The sequence below is a fragment of the Bactrocera tryoni genome, chromosome 2 (assembly GCF_016617805.1).
Source record: "Bactrocera tryoni isolate S06 chromosome 2, CSIRO_BtryS06_freeze2, whole genome shotgun sequence".
NCBI classification, from domain to species: domain Eukaryota; kingdom Metazoa; phylum Arthropoda; class Insecta; order Diptera; family Tephritidae; genus Bactrocera; species Bactrocera tryoni.
In genome coordinates, this window is record NC_052500.1 from 1234372 (window position 1) to 1256959 (window position 22588).

Consider the following 22588-nt stretch of genomic DNA (forward strand, 5'->3'; position numbering starts at 1 on the left):
AACAAATGTGTAACATTTTGGTCGACCACTTTTTGGCATATTTCCGCCAGAAACATTATTCCATCAGTGCAAAAGTTTCTTCTGTGTAAATCGAAATTTCGATAGTTCCAGAACGGAAGCGACCGAACCAATGTTGTGCCACACGAACTGATACATACAGCATAGTCTCCGTAAACTTCACAAATTTCATTGGTGGCTTGCGTGGCATTTTTTCCTTTTTTATACAAAAATTTCAAGAGACAGCGACTTTCTTCATTATTTTCACTAATTTTTGAACAGCTGTAACTTTTTTTCAACTTCCCCGAAATTAATTTTTTTTTGTTAAAGCTTAAGATCTCACCTTTCCAACACTATATGGTATGACACAATGTGACTGGTAGCACTGGAGCACATCTATTGACAAAATACGAAAAGACTTTTTCGACTGCTCAATATGTATGTAAGAGAAGTTTTTAATTCGAAATATCAGTTAAAAACTTTCCATCGAAAGTAGACACACCCTTCGCTGCTACGAATTCTGCGCACTTATTTGTACTGTTGTTTCAAAGAGCTAATGTTAAACACAGCACGCTGTTTAGGGCTAATTCACTGTGATTATGCCCTCTAATTGAATTAGCTGAACCCAACAAAGCTGAATTTGCCAACACGCATACCGGACTGTGTGTGTGCGAGTGTAGATTCATTACAAGCTATATGATGGACTATGGGTAATGAACACCACTTGTGTTGGAGTTGTTTAGCTCTGTTGCATAACCAATCAAAGCGCAGATATAGATATGTGATAAACACATATAAACAATGTTATCTCAACAGTCCTCAACTGAGCCGCGTTGTGCGGTGCGTAAGGTGTCACAATGATTAATTGCCACGGTTCTCACAAAAAGCAAAACGAGAGTGGTTAAATAGAGAGCACTTACACATCGATATATTATATTAGAAGCAAATGCCGCACCTCGATACATTTTGATATTCGACCGAAAGGGCAGGTATTACAATAATTAATTCAGTTTGAGCCATTATGTCCGCTCTAATTGAAATGAAAACATGGAAAACAAGATTGTTTTCAAAACAATTTAAAAGTTAGCTACGCAATGCTTTCATTTTACCGAACAAATAAGTAAATGCATTGCATTGCTGCTAAGCTTTGTGTGGCAACGTTGCCAGACTTTTCCAAATAACATGTTATGCACATGTTTTATGTACTTACGTATGCACAAATGGAGCCAGGTGTGTGTGCACGACCCTTCACACGACAATTATGTGCTCGCTTTAATGCCGGCTTTAATGATCCTCGCTTATTTTTTGTGACGGTCATAACGCGGTGGTTAAACGCCTGAAAACTCATTTCGTTATATAATGTGTGTAAGCGCTTTCTTTTCAAATCATTTGTTGGCAATTCGTTTTGGTTAACAACTGCAAGTGACAACTCATTAGATTAGAAATACGACAAACGAATTTGTAGACTCCCTCGCGAAGACTTACGCAGGCAGTTATGTCTACATGTATTTTCGTTCACAATCTTATTGTCCCCAAAAAAGAGCGCAAAAACTTTGAGATCAAAGAAATGATCGATGTGGAGTAACGGAAGTTGTAATCAAGAAACTACTTTCTAACACAACCAAGAGCACAAATATACATGCATGCATATATGTATGTATATACATATGTAGTATGTGTACATACATGTGTCTTTACATGAAAATATGTAAAAACATGTTTATACATTTTTATGTAACTCGTTTACTATCACTATTATTTTGGACCAAGTATTATTATTTTCTTGATTGTTTTTAATGTTGAAATAACATTTTTATTCAATTATTTAATGGTAAATGCGCAGAAAACCTTCACTCATGCTAATTGCACAGTATTATTCGATCATAATAAAAACGGTTTACACTAGTATAAAGCTCACTTGAAGGCCGTTTATTATTCCCACTTTACTCTTCAAATTACCATCGGAACACTGGTGAGCGCCCATCAAGTTCATGAAAATGTGTTAGCAGCCTTGCTTATCAGCATAAGAAGTCTTTAGTAAAAACCATTAATAAATAAAATTTGTTGCATTCAGTAGTAGTACCCTCAGTTAGTTATGTACACTAACTTCTTCTAACAATTTGTTAAAATTGTAGTACTTCTATGAACTTATTTGTGCAAAGTCCAAATTGCCCTTTTCGCCTCCATTTCGCAATAAATTCAGCGATAACTTCTTCGATTGCTACTTTACGGTTCATAATTCATATCTCATTTACTGCTTATCACTTTATGATTTCCTTCAATTGACGCTCTATTTTCAGTCGCATTTATCAGTGTCTTTTCGCGTCATGTGCTTCAGATATAGATATATTGAAGCACATAAAAAAGAGAATAAATAAAATCAGAAATTTAAATGAAGCAAATGCCGCTCTCCTACACGAACTCGCTTCGGGCTCTTATCAAGCGCCAAAAATCTGGGTAAATAGTCGCAGCAATTTATAGTTAAACGGCCTTGCCAATGTCATTTGCTGCGGCATAATGATTGTAAATGTATTTATGTGTTTATACTTCCAACTTCATTTGAACTCACAAGTAATTTCGTTTTTCGTCTAAAAAATAATAAACATTCGATGACAATTGAAATTCACCGTTTATTTGCTCAATCGTGAGTTGCTACTCGGTTTTCATTGTCTCACCTTGTTTATGCTTATGTTTTGTGTTAGTCTAAAGTATCAATTTGAAAACATTACACAGACATCATAAAATAATGTACAATTGAAATATAGTACGTGTCACTAAGTAAAGAGGCATAATTAATTGCGAGCCGATTTTGCATTGTTCAATTAATAAATAAACTATTTATAAAATTTCATACCTTCAAAATGTGAATGGCATTCAGCAAAACAAGTTCTCAAATTCTCTTTTAAGCGTTTTCAATGCATTTGATAAAGCAGCCTTGGGGCATTGGCTGGCTGCTGGAGTCACTGCATTAGTCTGTGCTAACGTTTACATTTAAATATTGCTATAATCGGCTCAGAAACGTAAAGAGTAAACCAGTGATAATTATAAGTTGAGAGTACACAGGCCTAGATATATCTTCAATTTGGAGATATAACTGCATTGAAGGGCACATATGCAATACTATGCAGTATTTTGTAGATAGGCCTTCCGAAATGGTGATGCACTTTTTTGCCACTGCACTAAGATGTCCGCTATGAGAACTAGCAAAATAACACAATGGACGCCCTCTCTATTGAACACATGCCCCTACTTGGCGTTTTTAAGAAACTACGGTTTTTTATAGAATATAATGTTTGCAAATAGCTTACCTCAAATAGCATAGTTTATAACAGGAAATGGATATTGATTCCCAACTTGCATAAACACATTTGTCATACACAATTTGATTTTCACACACATTTTTACACTACATTTATACTTCTCTTTACCGCACACACTGAATGCATAAAAATTTACCCATTAATCACTGCACACTTTTTATTTAAACAATTTTGGTTATAGAGCACAAAATTATAAAATTATTCACCGATTAAACATATCGAACTAATATTTAACTTGAAACCGCGAATTCACGAATTAGCACCGAATTTTAACAGCTGATTTTAAAGCACGCAAGGAAGGAAACTGACAGTTGACAATAGCGCCATCCTTTGAATATTTCCGTGGATAGCAGAGTTGCATTCTGATAAAAAGTTGAGTACCAATAATTAAATCAACTAAGGTTAACATAAATATTTTGCAAAAACAAGCTTTTAGAAATAGATTTAGAATTTTTTTAAAGAAATAGTAGTGAAAAAAATTTTTGCTGCTTACATATATACATTAAAATACTTTAATGTGCTAATGTTTAGTGTAGACTTTTATAATGCAACTGTGCCGCGTTAATCACCTGTTCTAGTCAGTATCCGCTTTGTGTTGAACTTTTCAGATGCAACTCTTCAATCAGTCAGCTGTTCTCATTGGTTTCCGCCTAAAATTAAAGAGAAGATGTTTGTAAAGACAAAATAAGTTTAAAAAGACAAAATTGAAATTAAGTTATTATATGTACCTATATTATATTATATTTTATAATTCGTGAAATACATATTTTAAAGTTAAAAATACAGTGGTATGCTCTGTAAAAGGTTTATTGCTGCAACGAATGATACTTTTGAAACCACTCAAATGCTAATATTAAGGAACGTTTTCGGAATCATTTGCGTACTCAGCAAATATATTTTGACTCTTTGGACTCTTTGCCCTGCTATATATCGCAAAATGTTTATCACCTTGAGGTGAGTGACCAAGTTACGCGAAAAAATCAGACTATTTCTTCCATTTTAAGATTTAGTGATTGCGACAACCGTCTTGCTGCGTTGGGTAGCGCCCAGTCAACCAGCCGGCCCATCAGTTAGTCACTCAGTTAAGCAGTCAACCGGTCAACCAACGAAGCGTTGTAATGTGTTGAAACTATTCACGCCAACGCATAAACTGAAAGCCACTGCTACTGTGCTGGAGGTGGTTGTCACTATTGTGACTTTAATCGACTACTGTTTGTCTAATACCGCTATGAACATACCAATTCGAACACCTTCCGGTGGAGGCGGGTGAGCCAAGGTGCGACCGTAAACTATTGTACCGTTGTAATATCTTTCAGCCACGGTTGCTGCACTTCAGCAGCAATATTCAACAACTGCGGTACCCTCGTCGCGCTCGTTAGGCCTCAGCCCAATTACAACAACATTTTCTTTTACAAATTTTCAATCACTTTTAAGCTAGTAAATATCAGCAATTACGACTCAACAACGGCCGCTCCACCATACTATCTGTTATGTTGTCTGCAGAGGAAACGTGTGCAAGACATTTTTTCCTGTTGCATATGCATGAGTGACTCGCCGGTTGCCCACATGCTATGCAGATTTTCGCTTTGCGGAAGCTGTAATTCTTTGTTGTTGCCCCAATTTATTGGAACAATTTGCACTGTTTTCGTGCAGTGTCTTCGGTGCGTATCGTTGCGTTTCGCCAGTATTACATGGATTTCAGTACTTTGCCTGTTAGTTTTGTTGTGCTGCTACTGCTGCTGGCTGGCTTCGTGTTAGCTGCAACGAATGTACAGATTTTGTAAAATTGCCTCTGCTTTGAACTTTTTCATTAATTTTCCACCTTCAATAAACAACATAATCGCCAAAAACAGCAACAGCAACAGGGGTAGGAACAAGCCTAAGCTGTTGGCTGTTATGTTGTTATTTATGCTAATACAACTCGTTGTACACATGCACCTTCTGCCGTATTTACGAGTATATGTACGTGCATGTGCCAGTTGTTGTTGCTTATTGCTGGCTGCTTTACATATTTTCACATTTTGGCAGATTTGGTTCGTTAAATGTTGTCGGCTGCCATGTTAAATCATCATTGAATTGCATTGCATCATATTACTGCAAGCACAGCGTCGGGTCCAACAGCAAAAAACAACAAAAATAATAAAAACACAGCTTTTGGATATTAACATGCAATCTGCATTGATTTGAAATGGAATTGTCGTAATCGCTAGACGCACATTTCAAAGCTTTTTATCGGTTGCCGCAAAAAAATTTAATTGCAGTACAAGTGTAAGGAAGTATGTAACATATTTATAGATGTTTTTTCACTCTTGAACTCTAATGCCGTGCTGTGATAAGAAACGAAGAGGAAGTAGGACTCTTGTAAAGTTCAACGTTGCCGTGAGTTTCCTAAGTGAACACGTATTAATGCATACATATTTATTTTTTCATTTCTCAATCTCAAAATTTGTGTTACACTGGGCCTCAAAATACCTACTGTATATCACCAATTGATTTCAAAATCGAAAATAGCCCTATTTGTAGTACATGCATAATCAAACAAATCAAAGAAACCAACACAATGTCACTCAAAAGAATTCCGCTACAAAATCTGGCTTCAAGCGCCTACGCAATCAGTGACGGTCGTTTGTAAGTTGAACGTCGCCACCAACGAGTTCAATCGAATTTTTTGACACTTTTTTTGGTGTTGCATAAGAATTATGCAAATTACGGTAATATTATGCAGTTGAGATTATTGAAATAACAAACAAAAACGACCAAACACAAACGAGAAATTGGAACGAACGCACGTCAGGAAAATTAACCGGTCTCACGCACACGTTCGTTGGCAACCGCCGTTCCCGCTGTATCTTCAACCTCATTGAAACAAACGAAAATACCCAAGATAATAATAAATAAACACCTGTCAGTGGTGAACGGTCTCCAAAGGGTGAAAATTAAACCAATTGTTTCGTCGCTTACCGAGGCGATGACAAATTAGATACTCGATGCATTTTGTGCAACTGCACGTAAATTAACTTGACATTCAACAGAGCGGATTAATAAAATGTGTCGAAATATGTATATTCGAAACCATGTGCTGATATTTACAAGTCCAACTAATCGAATATGGAATTATGAATATTCTGACGAAGCCGTTTCTTCTTTACCTTGGTACCATATATTTTATGATTATTGGTTCCTTATTTTAGAAAAAAAGGGCGTTTAACGCAAAATGTCCTTGAATAGTGATATATAAGCCTTGTGCTGATATAAACTGTCGCGTTATTTGTCGTAGAAGTCATTGTGCGAATCCGTGACATGTATCAAAGTAACATTTACTTCTCTTTTGGTATTAAAGTTGTTTACATGTCTCTTACACCAAGGCGAAATCATTAATAACACGCCGAAATGCAAAGCGAGACAATATGTTGCAACGTTTTATTAATTGCAAGCGGGAATAAATTTTTCACTCTCGCCCGCAGTCATAATACGCCACCACACTGCGTTGTTTTAGTCGCCTCGTAGTGCTAAAAAGCAAGTAAAAATAAGTAAATAAATAAATAAGCAAAAGTGAAAAAATGCAAGACAGCACAATTTTTCATAAATTTATCGCCAATGAAAGGATCTGCGTGCGAGTGCGGCAATGCAAACAATGCCGCTGGCAAAAAATGAAAAACAGCAGCAGCAGCAACAACAACAACTAGCATGACAGTCGCAGCGACATTGATCGCACTTGCAGCGCACAATAATCAGCGTGTTGCAAGTGAAAGTCGCTGTGCGCTACACTGCTGCGGCACTGCATCGGTGCAACGGCAGCTGTGATGGCCAAGTCCGTTGGGTGCGGACTCCTGCACGCCGCGGCGCAAAAAGTAGGCGTGTGCCGTGCGTTTGTATGTTTTCGTGACATTAATTAATGTGACGATTTCAATTTCATTTATTCGGCGGCAATTGCTGCTGCGATTTCTTAAATTTCAATGGCAACTGCGCAGAGTTCGAACGAAAGCCAAAGGCAACAAGCAAAGCAGGCCGCAAGAGGAGCGGATAACTGCCAGATAGCGATTATGTGTGCTTCTGTCTGTTGGGGCATGCGTCGGCAGCGAAGATCAATGCTGCAAGTGCAAAATTATGCAATTATCATGTTTCTTTTGCATTGCTTCAGATTTATTGTATTGCTGTTTATACAGCCTATGTTTATAACGGCAAATCGATTATGCTTTGCAATCCTCCTTTACACGCTATTATAGCTCTGTTGGCAAAATACCATTTTAGCAATAAAATTGTGAGTTGCAGATGTTTTTGTTGTATTTTTACATGTTGCATCGATATTCTTTGATCTCGGAGACGCACCATCTGTTTGTCTAGGTTCTTGCTACAGTCCAAAATTGTTTGGATTTATCAATGTTTGTCATTACACATATGTACATACCTATCTATTCTTTGATTTTTCCGATCTAGTGTAAAAATGTGCTAAATCTTGTGTGGGAATGCTCTTATAATAATTTTGTGCATAAGGTTATAAGAGCATTGAAATTGAGATATATATTCTTACCAATCTCTCGTTTGAAAATTAATTCGGAATAATTCCAAACATCTTTTCCCTCTTTTTAAAACTAAAGCATGAACTGGAAATTTGGAGGGCCCTGCAAGTATGTTCCAACTTATTCCCTTTTGTAGCTTTTTACAAAGATTTGTTGCAAAAGAAATTATATTGCATGAAAAACTCATAACACACATAACAATATTTGCATGTGCAACTTTAAAATCGGATATTTTGAGATATTAGTCCATTAGACGTTAGATTTTAGAAGGTGTATATATATCAAATTCTAAGATACGATATGGACTTATTTCCTATATTTATCAAAATTCTTGTCATCTTCGTTAGACAGCCATGTTTTGATCCTCCTGTTACAATTCTTTCCGCATGCCATTTTTCTTAAATCTTAGTTGTTCATAGTTTTTATTTAGACTACGTTCTTCTTTCGTATTATTTTCTTATGAATGCATCTTTAACTTTCAGGCACGTTTCTGGGTCCAGGTGATCGATGAGCTGCGGCGCGGTGTTCGTCTGAAGAAAAACAATTATTCCCGCACACCCATCGAGTACGAGTTGACACCGTATGAGATACTCATGGAGGACATACGATCCAAGTAAGATATGACTTAATCAAGATTTTATGCAGAATATATAGCAAAACTCACTACTCGTGAGAATGCGATATGTCATTATTCCTCTTATACCCCTCCCTCTCCGCAACAATTTCTTTGCCTTAATATCGCACTTTGTAACATTAACTTTATATTTGATTTATTTAATATCATATACTTATATTTATATATTTCTACTATTCATAGAAAGTACCAGCTGCGCAAAGTGATGGTGAACGGTGATATTCCTCCACGCGTGAAGAAAGATGCCCACGCCATGATATTGGAGTTCATCAGATCACGGCCGCCGCTCAAAAAGGTATGTCCCACCACACTTAAGCATACATACAATACCCTTTCCCCGAATAATGACGATCATCTCAGCTTCTCGCGTGCACCGCACAAAGTTTCATTGCTCATTTCGGCAAAGTTGTGGTTTTAGGATTTTATTGGTTTTATAAGCGCTGAGTGCTTTGGAGAAGTTTTGCCTTCAAAAAAGTTTGCCAATCTCTTTGCTTTGTTTCAACTTTGCTGTTGGTTTTTGGAAAAGTGTTAAGTTGGCAATTTCCATTGCACGTTCCTGTGGTAATTGCCAATAATCGCACTGGCGAAAGAGTAGCAGTGAAACCTTCTCAAATGGAAAGCTTTCCTACTAAGATTGTAATTTATCTGCGAAGAAACAACTGCAAACAACCATCTAACGGTGAAAAGGCGCTTTTTCCATTAATTTAAGGTCTTTTGTTAAAGCAAAACCAAGTTATACTCTTATAAGCCATGTTTAGTGTAGAGATAAAATTAAAAAAAGTGTATAAATTCATTTCATATATATGTATGTACATATATACGTACCATCCCGTTTGTCTATGCTACTAGCTAAATTTTCGAAAGTTTTTTCAATATCTGACCTTTACTGTCATTGCAGGCGTCCGAACGTAAACTACCGCCACCCATTAAACGCACACCATCGCCGCGCGAACAACTCATGGACTCGATACGAAAGGGACAAACACTGAAGCACATACAACCGCCAACACCGCCCCGACTCAAGGATAGATGTAAGTCAAAATCAAATTGCATAAATACCTATAATATCATGTTCCGAAAGACACCTACTTACGAGATTTAGGCTGTTGATTATCTCATTAATCTCCGAAATTTAACACGATTTCACCATACAAAAATCTTACTTGTTAACCTCGCCAATGAGCAGATTTGAAACTGATCTACCTTAAATCTCCCTGTGTAATACTGATTTAGCGCCATCTGTTTGTCAGTAGGGAAATTTATCGCATTATAATTTAGACATTATAAAGAGAGAGAAAATGTTAAACGATGTGATTTTTTTATGTTAAAAACAGCTGTTTTATAAATCACCAACGGCAGTGAGCCGTTCCATTTCCATTAGTTAAAATATTAAATGTAATGTAATCACTTTAAATTTTTGATCGGAACATGGTGTAATGCATACATATCTAATCTAATACCGAATAAGAACCACAAGCACATGACAAAATCTACAATAGACAAAAATAGACACGAATGGAAAACAAAACGACTGACTCAGAATTCGACCATTTTTACACTTCCACGGAAACTGGGACTGTGCTCAGAAGTAGCAATTTCAAGCCTTCTGCAACAAAAAGTGCATTACTTGGTAAGACATATTCGAGCAGCATAAAATATGCCACATGCTGACAGGGGACGGCTGATTGTCCAACTTCACTCGACAGCGCAGCTCCTCGCACCATGCTCGCTACGGCTTTGTTGCAAGCAATTTGAATTTCATTTGACTACTCGTATTTAGGCGCGCCAATCCCTCGTTTGTTCAGCAAATGCCAGACATGGTCCAATCTCGCAGTGTACTGCAGCAATGCAATGCGGTTGCGGTCGATCGCTTGCGAAGCATCACTGCGCATGTCAACCTGCACCATTCCATTATGTTCTATTGAACGCCACAGTGGTTACAACTGCATAACGATATTGCAATGTTTTTACATAAGTTTGCATGTGTGTGTCGTGTGCTGGCTGCTGACCACTGCTGATATGGCCACAAAGTGGCACGATTGGCGGCTCCAAACTTGGGCAATGTTTAGCATGATTTAGAATTGCAAAGTGGCGTGGAGCGCGCACCGCTTTGATCAGCGTATTGGCGCTGTTGTACGATTTGTCAGCTGACAAAAACAGTGTAGCAAGTGAAGGATTTACTGTTGCTGGTGAGAAAGATTAAGGAAATGTCAGAAATTTGCATTGCTTCAAACAGTGAACTCGCACGGGGTTTCTGAGGATTGAAGCCATTCAATTGGGAAGCTTAGATAGAAAAGAGGTGAGGTTTTCTAGTTATGCATCTTTTGGTGTTTATTTGCATAGTGGGAACCACAAGTTTTCCAAACATTCTTATACTCTCTCTGCTTGAGAAAGATGCTGGGAGTGTTTGCCCTCATTGAGATCAGATTTGCACTTTTAACAAACTTCGCATAGATTTTAATTCCAGTTGTTGGTGTACGCGGTACCTGAACCTGACTGCAACTACTCTTAATCAGTACTTTTCGAGGTCTGATCTTTTGGACACTTACATATATATTTTTCCCTAATTGATGTGGCTGCTTGCTTTTATACTGTATGCGGTGAGCTGCGTGGCAACTACGTCCATTTAACCATAAAAAATTTTAGAACCGCCTCCATTTTTTTGCATATTTTTAGGCGCGTTGCAATAGGTTTCACTGTTTCGAATGTGTATGTGCATGAATAGGTCTTTGTTAACAATTTCTTTCTCTCCGCTGCACAGCAGCGACTTCAGCTAAACACAAGTTTTCACGCGAAGCTTTCGAAAGCTTTGTGCTGCGTTTGTAACCATTTGTATAGCGCTTGCATTAGTATGTGTTCATATAGCTATGTTTACTAGCAGATTGCAATTCCCTTCGCTAAACAATAGTTTGATTTGTGATAACAACTTGTCACTTACGAAGTGTCGGCCATAAATGAAGCAACGGCATTTAGCTGAACGTTAAGTTTTTTCGTGTGGTGAAATTTCGTAGTTGGAGACATTTGGAGTGTGTGTACAATTAAGAGGTATTATTATATTAAATTAACATTTTGTCTCAGTGTGTAGGAAGTTTTTGGCTTGGAAATATCAGTCCGAAAAAAATCCAGGTAAGATTAAAAACAAACGAATTAGTGAAGATGTTATTGAAGCAATAGTGATATACTGATATATAGTTGTTATTGGGAAAAAGATTGGACCTATACTTGTATGAGAACTGCGGTGATTTCTATTTCGGTGTTTTTTATTTTTTTCTTTGTAATTATAGTAAATAAAGATAGTTTAGTTTTAATAATATTCACTACTCTTAAATGTTATCGATGGCACGCATATATGTTTGTACCACAACAATTCTGCTGACCGTCAAGCTTCTCTGACCGAAATAACTGACCGACAAATGTCAATAGAAATTCAAAAATGCAATAACTGAAAGTACAAGTCAAAGCAAATACTCCAATGTCACTCAAGCGTGAATTAATTTTTGTATACGAAGAGTAGTGGATAGGGAATATTTTTAAGCATGAGTGTACCCTCTTTAACCGACTTTCTTTAAGAAACTTGCCACTCGCCGTCAAGGTTAATAATGCAGCTCAGGTAAAGGATTGACTATGTTACTTTCCTAACTTGTAGTTCCTTATTTCCTTATTTTTATGCGCGCGTTCGTTATATCTGCGGAAATTTTCAATCACATTGAATGGAAAATAAATGGATTGTTCCATTAGCATAATGCCAGCGTATAATCACCGGCTGGTTAATATAATGGTTGCACAATCAAATAAACGATAATAATTAGAAATGTAATTAACACATTAACTTCATGCCAACACTTACCCACAGAGCGAACTGTCACACGGACATATGCAATGTGTATTAGGATAGAGATATGGGACAGTGTAAAACTAAGTTTTCTTCAGGGTACACATACGAGTATATCCACTGTGTGATTTACTGGTTGCAATAGAGTCAATTATCACTTTATCGCTGACGTCACGAACTCGCTCACCTACATAAATCGCTTCAGCGTAAATGCATTTTAATTTCTTGCAAAGCTTTAAAATGTGACGTCAATATTAAGCTCCGTGTTGCATGCCACAAGCTTGAAATTGCTACTACTCCGCAACCCCTACCGCTGAGCTTTCTGCGGTACTTTTGTGAGCTGTGGCAGTGCGCTTGCGCAATAACAGTCGGAACAAAGTGGCATTTTATGCTGAAAACTTGCTCTCACTGTACCCAGTGGCCACTTCTTGAGTGCATACCAAACATGCGACTGTTCCACATAGAGACGTTAGTTGAAGTAATGATTGGTCTCTAACACTTTAGTGAGCTTCTCTTTAAACCTTACTGTAAATAAAATCCCATTTAGAATTGTAATCATATGAACCTTTTATGTGTGAGACAAAAAAGTCATATAACAGTTAGTAAGGTCTGCGCTCCATTGTAATTTACTGGCCCCTCTTTTAACGTCTATCGAGTTCATTGTGGGTTCGTACAACCGTCTGTGGAGCGGGGCCAAGTTCTACAACTGTGCGCTCAAGCACAAGCAACAGAGCGCGTTGAACAACCACCATTCGTTATGGTGAGCATAAACGTCAACGAGGTGAAAATGGAACGGCAACAATAGCTGCAAGTTGCTCCCGATGGCTTTTGGTTGGCTGCAACACGAACACGAATTTCAGTTTGGTGTCGGACTTTCTGCGAAATGGTGCGTGAAACGGAAACGTGATTAACGTGGTGGCGTGTGGCGAATCTAAAATATCAACAAAATAAGTAGTAACGTGACGCGAACGCCAGTGCTAACGGGAGAGGTGTTATACACGCTGTGTGGCGTGTACTTGGTGCCATGTACAATATTTTCATATAGTGATGAATGCATAAGTATATATGTATATGAGCACTAATTTGCGCATATGAGGGTGTGCGTCACCCAGCGGTGAGTGAGGCAAGTGATGGTCAACATTAAATGTGGCGCAAGCAAACGTGTTCCTTGCATCTGCACCGAAGCATATGACACTTTCTTAAATGAGGGAGGTCGCGTCAAGTGGCAGGAAAGGACACTCCTAAAGGTCTTCGCATAATTTATAAATGTGAAAAGCCTTTTTCATTGCGAAAGTGACCTTAAACCGCACAAGACACCCAACAACAAAGGTGGCTCCCCCTACATTTGGCATGCCATAATCAGTAAGTCGATAGCAACCAACCAACTGAGCTACATTCTGGTTGCAGAGGTTGCATGCAATTGTGGGTGGTAAAGTGTAGAAAGGCGTAAAAATAACTTAACGCCTGTACATGTATCCAAAATCTATTTATGTAGAGTATTTATGTAGCTACATATGTACTTCCGAGCGCCAAGCAAAGTACCTCCGATGGGCTAACTCAATTTATTTAATATTAAAATGGTCTCAAAAATTATAGGTTGATGAGATGAACAGTCTTTAAAGAACAGTCTTAGCTCTCCAATTTGCTAAACTTTCCAAAAAGCAATTTATTGTGGTCTTAAATATACCAAACAGTAAGAACGGTTCGTGCGCCTTGAACTATGCACTGAGAAAATTAAAATTCAATTATCAAACGGGAAGGCCAAACCTTTATTCAGTGAAAGTTTCATTCGGTACTCGTAGTCTTAAATTCGAGTATTCTCACTCTGTTCGCTGCGTTGCACTCGAGTTGCATTCATACACACACACACACACATATATAGACATGTTTTAGCATCCTTCGCAATGACACTCTCGCCGTGGCAATTTGTTTACTACAACCACTTAGTGTTATCATCATTGCTGTTGTGCATTATTATTGCCACAACTCTTAACTTAATCGCAACTCTTAATGCTCAAACGAGCAGCTCATAAAGCAGACGGCACACCTCCCACGCGGCGCTCCACTCCGCCCCAGCAAAGTGTTATATCCTTCGTTTGTGCACTTCGCCAATTCGCGTTGACACTCACCGGTCCCCGCTGTGTGTTTCAGCTTTGGATCGATAGCAAGCGGAAAGCGCTCATGCTCGCGAGCGGCATACAAGTCTGCGAGCGCGTAAGGGAAGCTTGCAACAAACGTGCCACCGGAACATTGTGGCAATGAAACACCCCAGTGTGACACAGCGTAAAGTGACGAGGCGCACGAACATGTGATAAAGCGATTAATACTCGTTTCAAATTTGCAGTGAAAGGACAGGACGGCTGTGAGTTGTGGCAAGGCGCTCGATAATTGAGTTGAAGGAAAATGCTAGTGTTTATAATAGAAAAAGTGCAATAAATAATAGTGAAATTAACAGTTAAACGTTGAAGAAAATATTCGCCTAAGCTAATGCTAATTGAAATGGGTAGAGCGTTCTATAACGGTGTCCACAACAAGTGCAATAAATCAAGTAATTAAATGTGTTCCATTTCCAATGAGTGCTAAAGTGCCAAATGTCAAAAAGCAGCATCAGCAGCAACAGCAACAACATCAGCAACAACAAACAAAACCGAAAAGCTTGCAGCCTAAGAACAGCAAATCCAGCAGCAGCAACAACAGCACAAGCGCAACAACAACAAAAGCAGCAACGCACAAAAGTAGCAGCAGAGCACCAAAGATGACAACAACCAGCGGCTTTGTTGCAGCCAACACAGCGACCATGTCCGCTTCCGCTGGCGCCGATTTAAATCACACAGCAACGGAAGCCAAGGAGGTGGAGGCGGTGGACGTGGCCAGTGACGCTTTGTACTGTGGTAGCAGCGCGCAAGAAACGCAAAAACAACAGCAGCAGCAGGAGGCGGATGGGCCACAGCCGCCGCCTAGGGCAGCGCCGCGCGGTAATCCGCCAACGCCGAAGCCCCGTTCAGGTAAGGCTTACGGCCGGCTGCAGGTGGACTGTTCACTAAGTGACCTGGTTTTGTCGCTGCATTATAGTTGAGAGTGCCGTGTGTTGCTACCCCTCAATGTCCAATACACCTCTCTGCAATAACCGGGGCAATGCACTTCTTTCAATGCGCACAGTTTGAGAGCTTTCTTATTTTCTTAACTATTCATTTTATTGTCGGAATTTAAGCGGTGAGCCCTGCGAAGGTAAGCTTCCCAGTTGTCGATTTCTTAGGCGGTGGGGCATGCAACGTTACCTACGAAGGATTGCGTGCAACAATGAGTCCGGTGGCAGCGCTAAAGAACACACACATGCATCACTTTACATGCAGGCACATACGTACACACCTACATAAGTGCTCGAGTACATGGTAAATACTCTGGTAAATACATCCTATCGAGCATAAAACAAAAGCTATGAGTGTGGCAAGTCCATGTGACCCATATTCTTGGTTTCCATGGCATGGGGCCAAATAAACTAACACACCTCTACCAAGTGCGCACTCAGTGCTTGAACAGTTAACTGTGGCCACAATTATATACATATCTACACTTGTATATATGTATATTTGTACGTCAATAAGTAGGTGAATATGCCTTTTACTATAAAAAGCGCTATCCGCCTTCAGCCCCCTTCACTTTCCTCACGTAGTTTCGAATGCGGCTTTGTGTTGCAAGTTGCTGTGGGCAAAGTGTTAGTCCAAATCATTAAAATTGCATGTTACCGCATTGTGCTCGTGTAAGCTTTTAAGCGCTTAAGCAGTGCGCTGCAGGGACTGAGTGAGGCATGCTAAGTAATCGCGCGTAAGTGCAACAACACGATTCCTCAATATTTCTTTAGAACTTTTCAATTGACACTTTTAGTTGAATTTTGCGCTAAATGCTTGCTTCCTATGTGCTAATCTGTGTGTATGTGTGTGTGCTTTCGTAAGCTTTGTGGCCGTCGATGGGACGGATGATTTGTGGATGCCGCGAATGCGTATCGATTTTTAATTAATGTGGGTTATTCACTTCTTGACAGAGACTGACATACATACTACACACTACCTGTGCGCTATTCGAGCTCTTTAATTAGGCGCCGACTAATATTCCCTTACATTACGGTTTTGTTTTCTCCGCCGCTTGCTTTGTGATCAGTTTGTGTCACGCTGTCCAATAGCTTTGCCAACTTTGAATAATGCTTATGAATGTTGCACGCATGTGTGACCGCTGTCTGCGCATATTATTGCTCCTAATACCAGTCCCTTTTCTTATTACTTCCTTTCTGTTTCTTTTTTGCCTAGTGGCATAAATAGCGCTTACCCGTATGTACATATATTCTTGAAGAAAAAACTGTTATTTAGTGTGAATATGTTTGTTTGACACTGTGTGAAACGGGTTCGAAAACAGTTTTTCTTTTTGTTTTACAAGAAATTGTGTTGCCTTCTTGGATTAATAGACGTGTGTACATACTTATGTACCAACACACCAATATGCTTGCATATACTGTTAAATTAACTGAACAAATCGTTATTTTGTTACACTTTTTTGTTTTTGTTTGGGTTGCCTCACGCACTTTTTATTACGAAATTTATGTTCTTGAGTGCCGCATTTTCTGACTGAGCTGGTCATTAAAACGGGAATTGCTTTTTAGAAGCCTTGACACTGAACCTCTTGATGTTGCAAGTAGCTTTTTTAAAAAATTATGGCATTAACGAAGAATAATAAAATTGTTTAAAACTTGATTTTGAAGAAACCCTTTAAATGAGTTAATTTGAAGCTGATATTGATATTTCGTCTTGTCCTCGTTCACTATCAGACCCATTTGCTTTGCTTCCTTATCCATTCTGGAGAAACCAGCTCTAACGACGCGGATGTTGAGGCCAACGGCAGTTGTAGACTCTAATATAATTTTCTCCAGCAGGAGATTGAAGAAGTCGCACGATATGGAGTCGCCTGTCCAGATGGAACTTTTGGTATTGCTCAACCTCAGTTTACACAGTCGTATCAGTTTTTCCGGATTACAAAATTCAGATGTAGCGGCATAGAGGCAACTCCTTTTGCGCATTCCAAAGCAGCTTTAATATCGACAAAGTGGTGGTGTGTGTCGATCCTCTTTTCACAGGTCTTTTCCAAGATTTGGCACATGGTGAATATCTAGTCAGTTGTTGATTTGCCAGGCCTAAATCCACAGTTTTAAGGTCAGTTTGTTGACGTTGGGCTTTAGTCCAAACATATTTTACAAAGAAGCATCAGCTTCTTCGCTGCCGTGTTTGAATAGCTCGGCCGGCAATCCATCGGCCCCCGCCGCTTTGTTGTTCTTCAGGGGGTAATTGCTATTCGAACTTCTTCATGGTCGGGCAATGGAACGTCTGCTCCATCGTCATAGATTGGGGAATCGAGTTCGACATCTCCTGGTGTTATGCTTTCACTGCCGCTCAGCAGGCTGGAGAAGTGTTCCCTCTATAATTTTTGTATGCTCCATGCATTGGTTACTAGATCACCTCTGGGGGTTCTACAAGAGTATGCTCCGGTCTTGAAACCTTCTGTTAGTCGCCGCATTTTGTCGTAAAATTTTCGAGCATTACCCTTGTCGGCTAGCTTGTCAAGCTCTTATACTCATGCATTTCGGCTCCTCTCTTTCTCTCTGCAAATGCGTCTCGCTTCCCTCTTCAGCTCTCGGTATCTATCCCATCCCGCACGTGTTGTGGTCGATCGTAACGTTGCGAGGTAGGCAGCCTTCTGTACCAGCTGTTCTTTTTCTTTTTCCAAAAACCAATGGTTTCGGTTGCAGCTGTACGCAAGGAGCTTGAAATGCCGTCCTACAGTTCCCTTATGCCGATTTGTTGGTGAGTGCTCTCAGAGAGCAGAAGTGCAAGCCGAATAGGAAATCGTTCGGCTGTTTGTCACAAAGGGATTTCCAGCACTTTTTATACCCTGAAGGAAACGTCGCAAAATATAGGTATATATACATGATCAGGATAACGAGCTTAGTCGATTTATCCATGTCCGTCTGTCTGTATATACGCTAACTAGTCCCTCAGGTTTTGACATATAGCTCTGAAATTTTGCACACATCTTTTTTTTCTCCAAGAATCTGCTCATTTATCGGAACCACTGTGGTGGCATAAAGCTTCCAGACAAATCGAATGATCGGAATCAGCTGTTTTACTATAGTATACAGGTGCTCACCGATCAAAATCAAGTTCTTGTAAGCGAGAAGTTACGTCTTTTCATTTTTACAGTTCAGGAAAAACATTAGAAGCTGTATATTTAACCATAATTGATTTCAGCGTTTCTCCTTCGTGATTTGTCTGTGTCAGATATGCGATAATTGCTAAATTTGTTAACTTTTGCTTTTATTTGCAGTGCTCCCACCAACCACAACACTAATGACAACAACAACGTCAGCAACAACATTGAACCATTCATCATCGTCTGCAACATTAAAATCCGCAGCAGCAGCAACAACAACAGCGCCAGCACATGCAACGGTGAATGCACTGAAATTAACGGAGAACGTGGAACCGCATCTGACGCCGCGCTCCAAGCAGCGGCTAATCAAAGTGGATTTCTCGCTGTTGCAGGTACACACACACATACAAATACACAGTTATACACTTACCCAAATGCTTGCTCGTTCTGCTAGTACTCCTACGCCATTATGCGGTGGCAGTAGGCCACATTATTTGATAATAAATATTTCAGCGGGAACCGGCGATTATGCAACGCTGAAATTGTATAGTTTGAAAGGCGGTTTGGCTTAATCTGCAAGGCTTGAATTTTCGTTTGAACCAGTAGTTGGTTGCTTTGAGACGCCTTCCATAGGCATGTGCGCAGGTGAACACTGTCTCGTTGCCACTTGAAGGGCTGCGCTCCCACGCACAGGCATGCAAACACATGCATACTCCCACATACATACACTCATATGTACATACATATATGTGAAATAACGGCACAGCGTGGAGTTGCAGAATAATGATGGATTCGTGACATAAATTAGCTAATAATTCGCCTCGCTTCTGGCTTGGCTAAGTGCTGACCCACTTCAACGCCAAATATACCACAAAAACAGCTCACTGTGTACATACTTTACGTTGACTTTTGTAAAATTGCAGTTGACCTCGTGCGCCTGCCAGTGGTCCTGCACGCAATACTACTTGCTGCACATGTGGAAGTAAACTCACTGCCAAACTCAAAGAAAATCGCAAAAAAATCGCCAAACAGCAATCAACTTCGATAAACATTTCAAGAAAATCTGCGCAAAATTCACTGCAAGTTGAGTCCAAAGGCCCTCAATGCAAATATGTATATACAGGTAAAAGCTGAGCAATTACTTTTGCCTCCAAAAACCAGAGAAAACACATTAAATCCCTTTCTTACGTACTTACGAACTTATATACATACATATGCACACAGCCATATACATAGTAAGTACATATGTACAATCCATGACCCAAAACCAAAGCACACGCTTAATTGGCTATCGCTTTCAGTTGAAACTGTCAACGGCCACCACTTTGCGGCTTTGGGAAATTATTGGAGGCAACTGCCTAAAGAAAGAAAGCATCGAATGGCAGTGATAGGAAGTGGAGGTCTATGCTAAGCGGTCAAATCGAAAGTCTTTGGCATTGACCGCGCAAATAATGCGCAGTGACAGTTTGAAATTAATTATGGGAGACGTGATTTTCCTTCAAAACAAAAGCTGACTGAATGGCTGTGGTCCACTGTAATATATTTTTAAGTTTATTTATATTATCTAGTTTCAAAAATAAACACAACCTCAAAAATTGAAAAAAAGCTGCATCCTGCTGCCTAATAGGCACATGACGGCTGGTAGGTAGCCCTTTATTTCAGCTCTGCAGGAACTGAGCTAAACTTGAATTTTCTTCAAACCACCCACCGGTCGCCAGATACATTTGTCTACAATTAATTAATTAAGCTCATTATTTCTTGCAAATATTTTTTTACCGAAAATTCATCGCAATGCGAAGCCATTCAAATATATTTACAATCGAAAAAAATTTCTCATTTATGTACGTCTGTCACACACACCCACTAGCCCACCGTTGCTCGCAGTGGCGCATGACAACGCCCAATTGAAATCAAATACAATATACTCACTTCACTATGCAGAACTTATGATTATCCTTGGGTGAATGTCCTTCCATTTCACTACACTTCATCGCCAGACAACAAAAACTCTCATTTAGCTAAGGATTACTCATATAGGAATTTCTAAAAGCTAGTTTTAATATTTATATTTCATATTTGTTCCTCTCTCCACACGCAGGACGATGACAATTTCTTTGATGAGCCGTCGTCAACTGTCAGATATGGCAACTGTCACAGCGCACATGTCGGGATCTGCTCGCAGCCACAAATGCCTCCCTACCCGATCGGCGGCTACATGACGCTGGGTGCTGGCTATGGTGGGCCAGCGAGCGCCGTGCCCAATGCCAACGTGAAAGCACACGGACCAACAACGCAGTTGCCGTCAGCGCTGACTTCACGGGTGCTACGACGAACAAGTAAGTTTTGGTGATTCGGTTATAATTATATATATGTGTGTGTATGTGGTGTATGATAAAATTCACATTGAGCTTGGTATTCCGTGTGTGGTCGGTAAGTAAACCATAAGGGCAAATCAGCATTGTTCTAGGCACTTGTTCGAGTGCAGCATACTTTTGGGAGCGCGCCGCGGTTCTGTATACCACTCACGCTGCTGAATTATCCTGTAATTATATTTGTTGTATGATTGATTGATTGGCATATGTATTACTTATTTGCTTTATATTAGTTTGGTTTTACATAATGTTTTGTTTATTTTATTTTATTTTCATCTAATGGATTTTTATTATTGTTTCTACTTTTCTTTTCTCCCACTTTTTTGCGTTGGATTTACACTTTTAACTTATGAATATTGGTTAATGTGTTTTATTGAAAAAATAATAATAATAATTTGTTGTTTTTGCTTTCGGTATGTTTAAAGGTATTTGATTGGTTTTTATTTGAACTAAAATGCAATGTACACCATAATTATTTATTATACTTCATTTGTTGTTATTATGAGCACAAAGAACAAAAACAAATCACCTAAAAGAGGAATTGGAGATATGCTCTTTTTGCTCGATAGCGCGATTTTATAAAAAAAAATATAATTCGCTTACTAAAAAAATGGCGGTGAAGGTTAAGAGCTCAACATCTAGTATTTGTAAAAGTTCAGCAATTCTTAAACGTAATGAAATTTCCAGTAGTGTTGATTGGACCCAGCTCAACAACTTGACCAAGAGCCTCCCATTAGTCAGTAGAAACACCAAAAAACTCGAATAAGTATTTGTTATGCAATAATTTAGTACTAAGAAGAAATAAAATACTGTAAAAATATTCCTTAAGTTTGTAATGTATATAAATTAGTAGTTGTGCATGTTAGTTTATGCCGTTATTGGAAGGTGAACGTAGAACCGCCTCCCTTAAGACCTTTCCCGACTCTTTAACTTAATGAAGTTGCCTTTTTGTTCGAGCATTATCCGTTAGAAATGCTGAAATAGTTTAATTCAAGAACTCTAAAAGTTAAAATATTTTGAGCGTTTTCCTCTCTCAAGACAAAGCCACTAAAAAACATTTCCAATGTGTTCTCCTCTTTACAATCAAATGCGCTTTAAATAATGTAAATGCAAATTGAAAATAATTGAAATCGCAAAAATTGCCTAAATGGAATATTTTACTGTAAAATCCACCCAAACGCGCCGTAATGTATGCAACGAAACATTTGTGCAGAGGACTCGTACACCGAGGATGAGTACCATAGGTTCTTCGACAACGCGCTGGAATGTAAATATGATTATATTTCTTCTTCTCTATTTCGTTCTATCTATAATTCATTCATCTGCTCGGCAGCGTTCAAATCATTTACGCTTGAAATACATACATACATACTCAAACAAAGCTTCAATAAAAACACTAAACTCTACTCTTATGCGTGAATATATACACAAATAGTTTAAATTGACTTTTATAATATTCCTAAGCAATATCGCCTGTGAATCGTATACATATGTATGTACATATCTACATATATCTATTTTAAGCCTATTTCTGTACACGTGTTTGCATAAAAATTCATGCATTTACATATATACATATAGTACATACAGATGTGTGTATTTGTTTTACCAGTTATTGCCATGCCATTCATTCTCTTCATTCGTAAAATGCCACAACGAAATTATGCAAATATGCTTTGGACAAACCTTGCTCTGTAAATAAAGTTCACCGGTCTTTT

The 22588-nt window shown here is 38.9% G+C and overlaps 1 protein-coding gene across 4 annotated transcripts in view; it reads left to right on the forward strand.

The window, feature by feature from the left end:
- The window catches only part of LOC120768988 (protein spire), an 81737-nt gene that overhangs the window by 54169 nt on the left and 4980 nt on the right, over positions 1 to 22588 (forward strand). For 2 of the 4 annotated variants that reach the window (XM_040095820.1, XM_040095821.1), the window contains exons 8-14: positions 7916 to 7945; positions 8320 to 8450; positions 8655 to 8766; positions 9370 to 9502; positions 18673 to 18890; positions 20597 to 20834; positions 22084 to 22137. In XM_040095820.1, coding sequence (XP_039951754.1) covers positions 7916 to 7945; positions 8320 to 8450; positions 8655 to 8766; positions 9370 to 9502; positions 18673 to 18890; positions 20597 to 20834; positions 22084 to 22137 — 916 coding nt within the window. The remainder of the gene's footprint in view (positions 1 to 7915; positions 7946 to 8319; positions 8451 to 8654; positions 8767 to 9369; positions 9503 to 18672; positions 18891 to 20596; positions 20835 to 22083; positions 22138 to 22588) is intronic. The other 2 variants (XM_040095823.1, XM_040095822.1) reach the window with 2 other exon arrangements.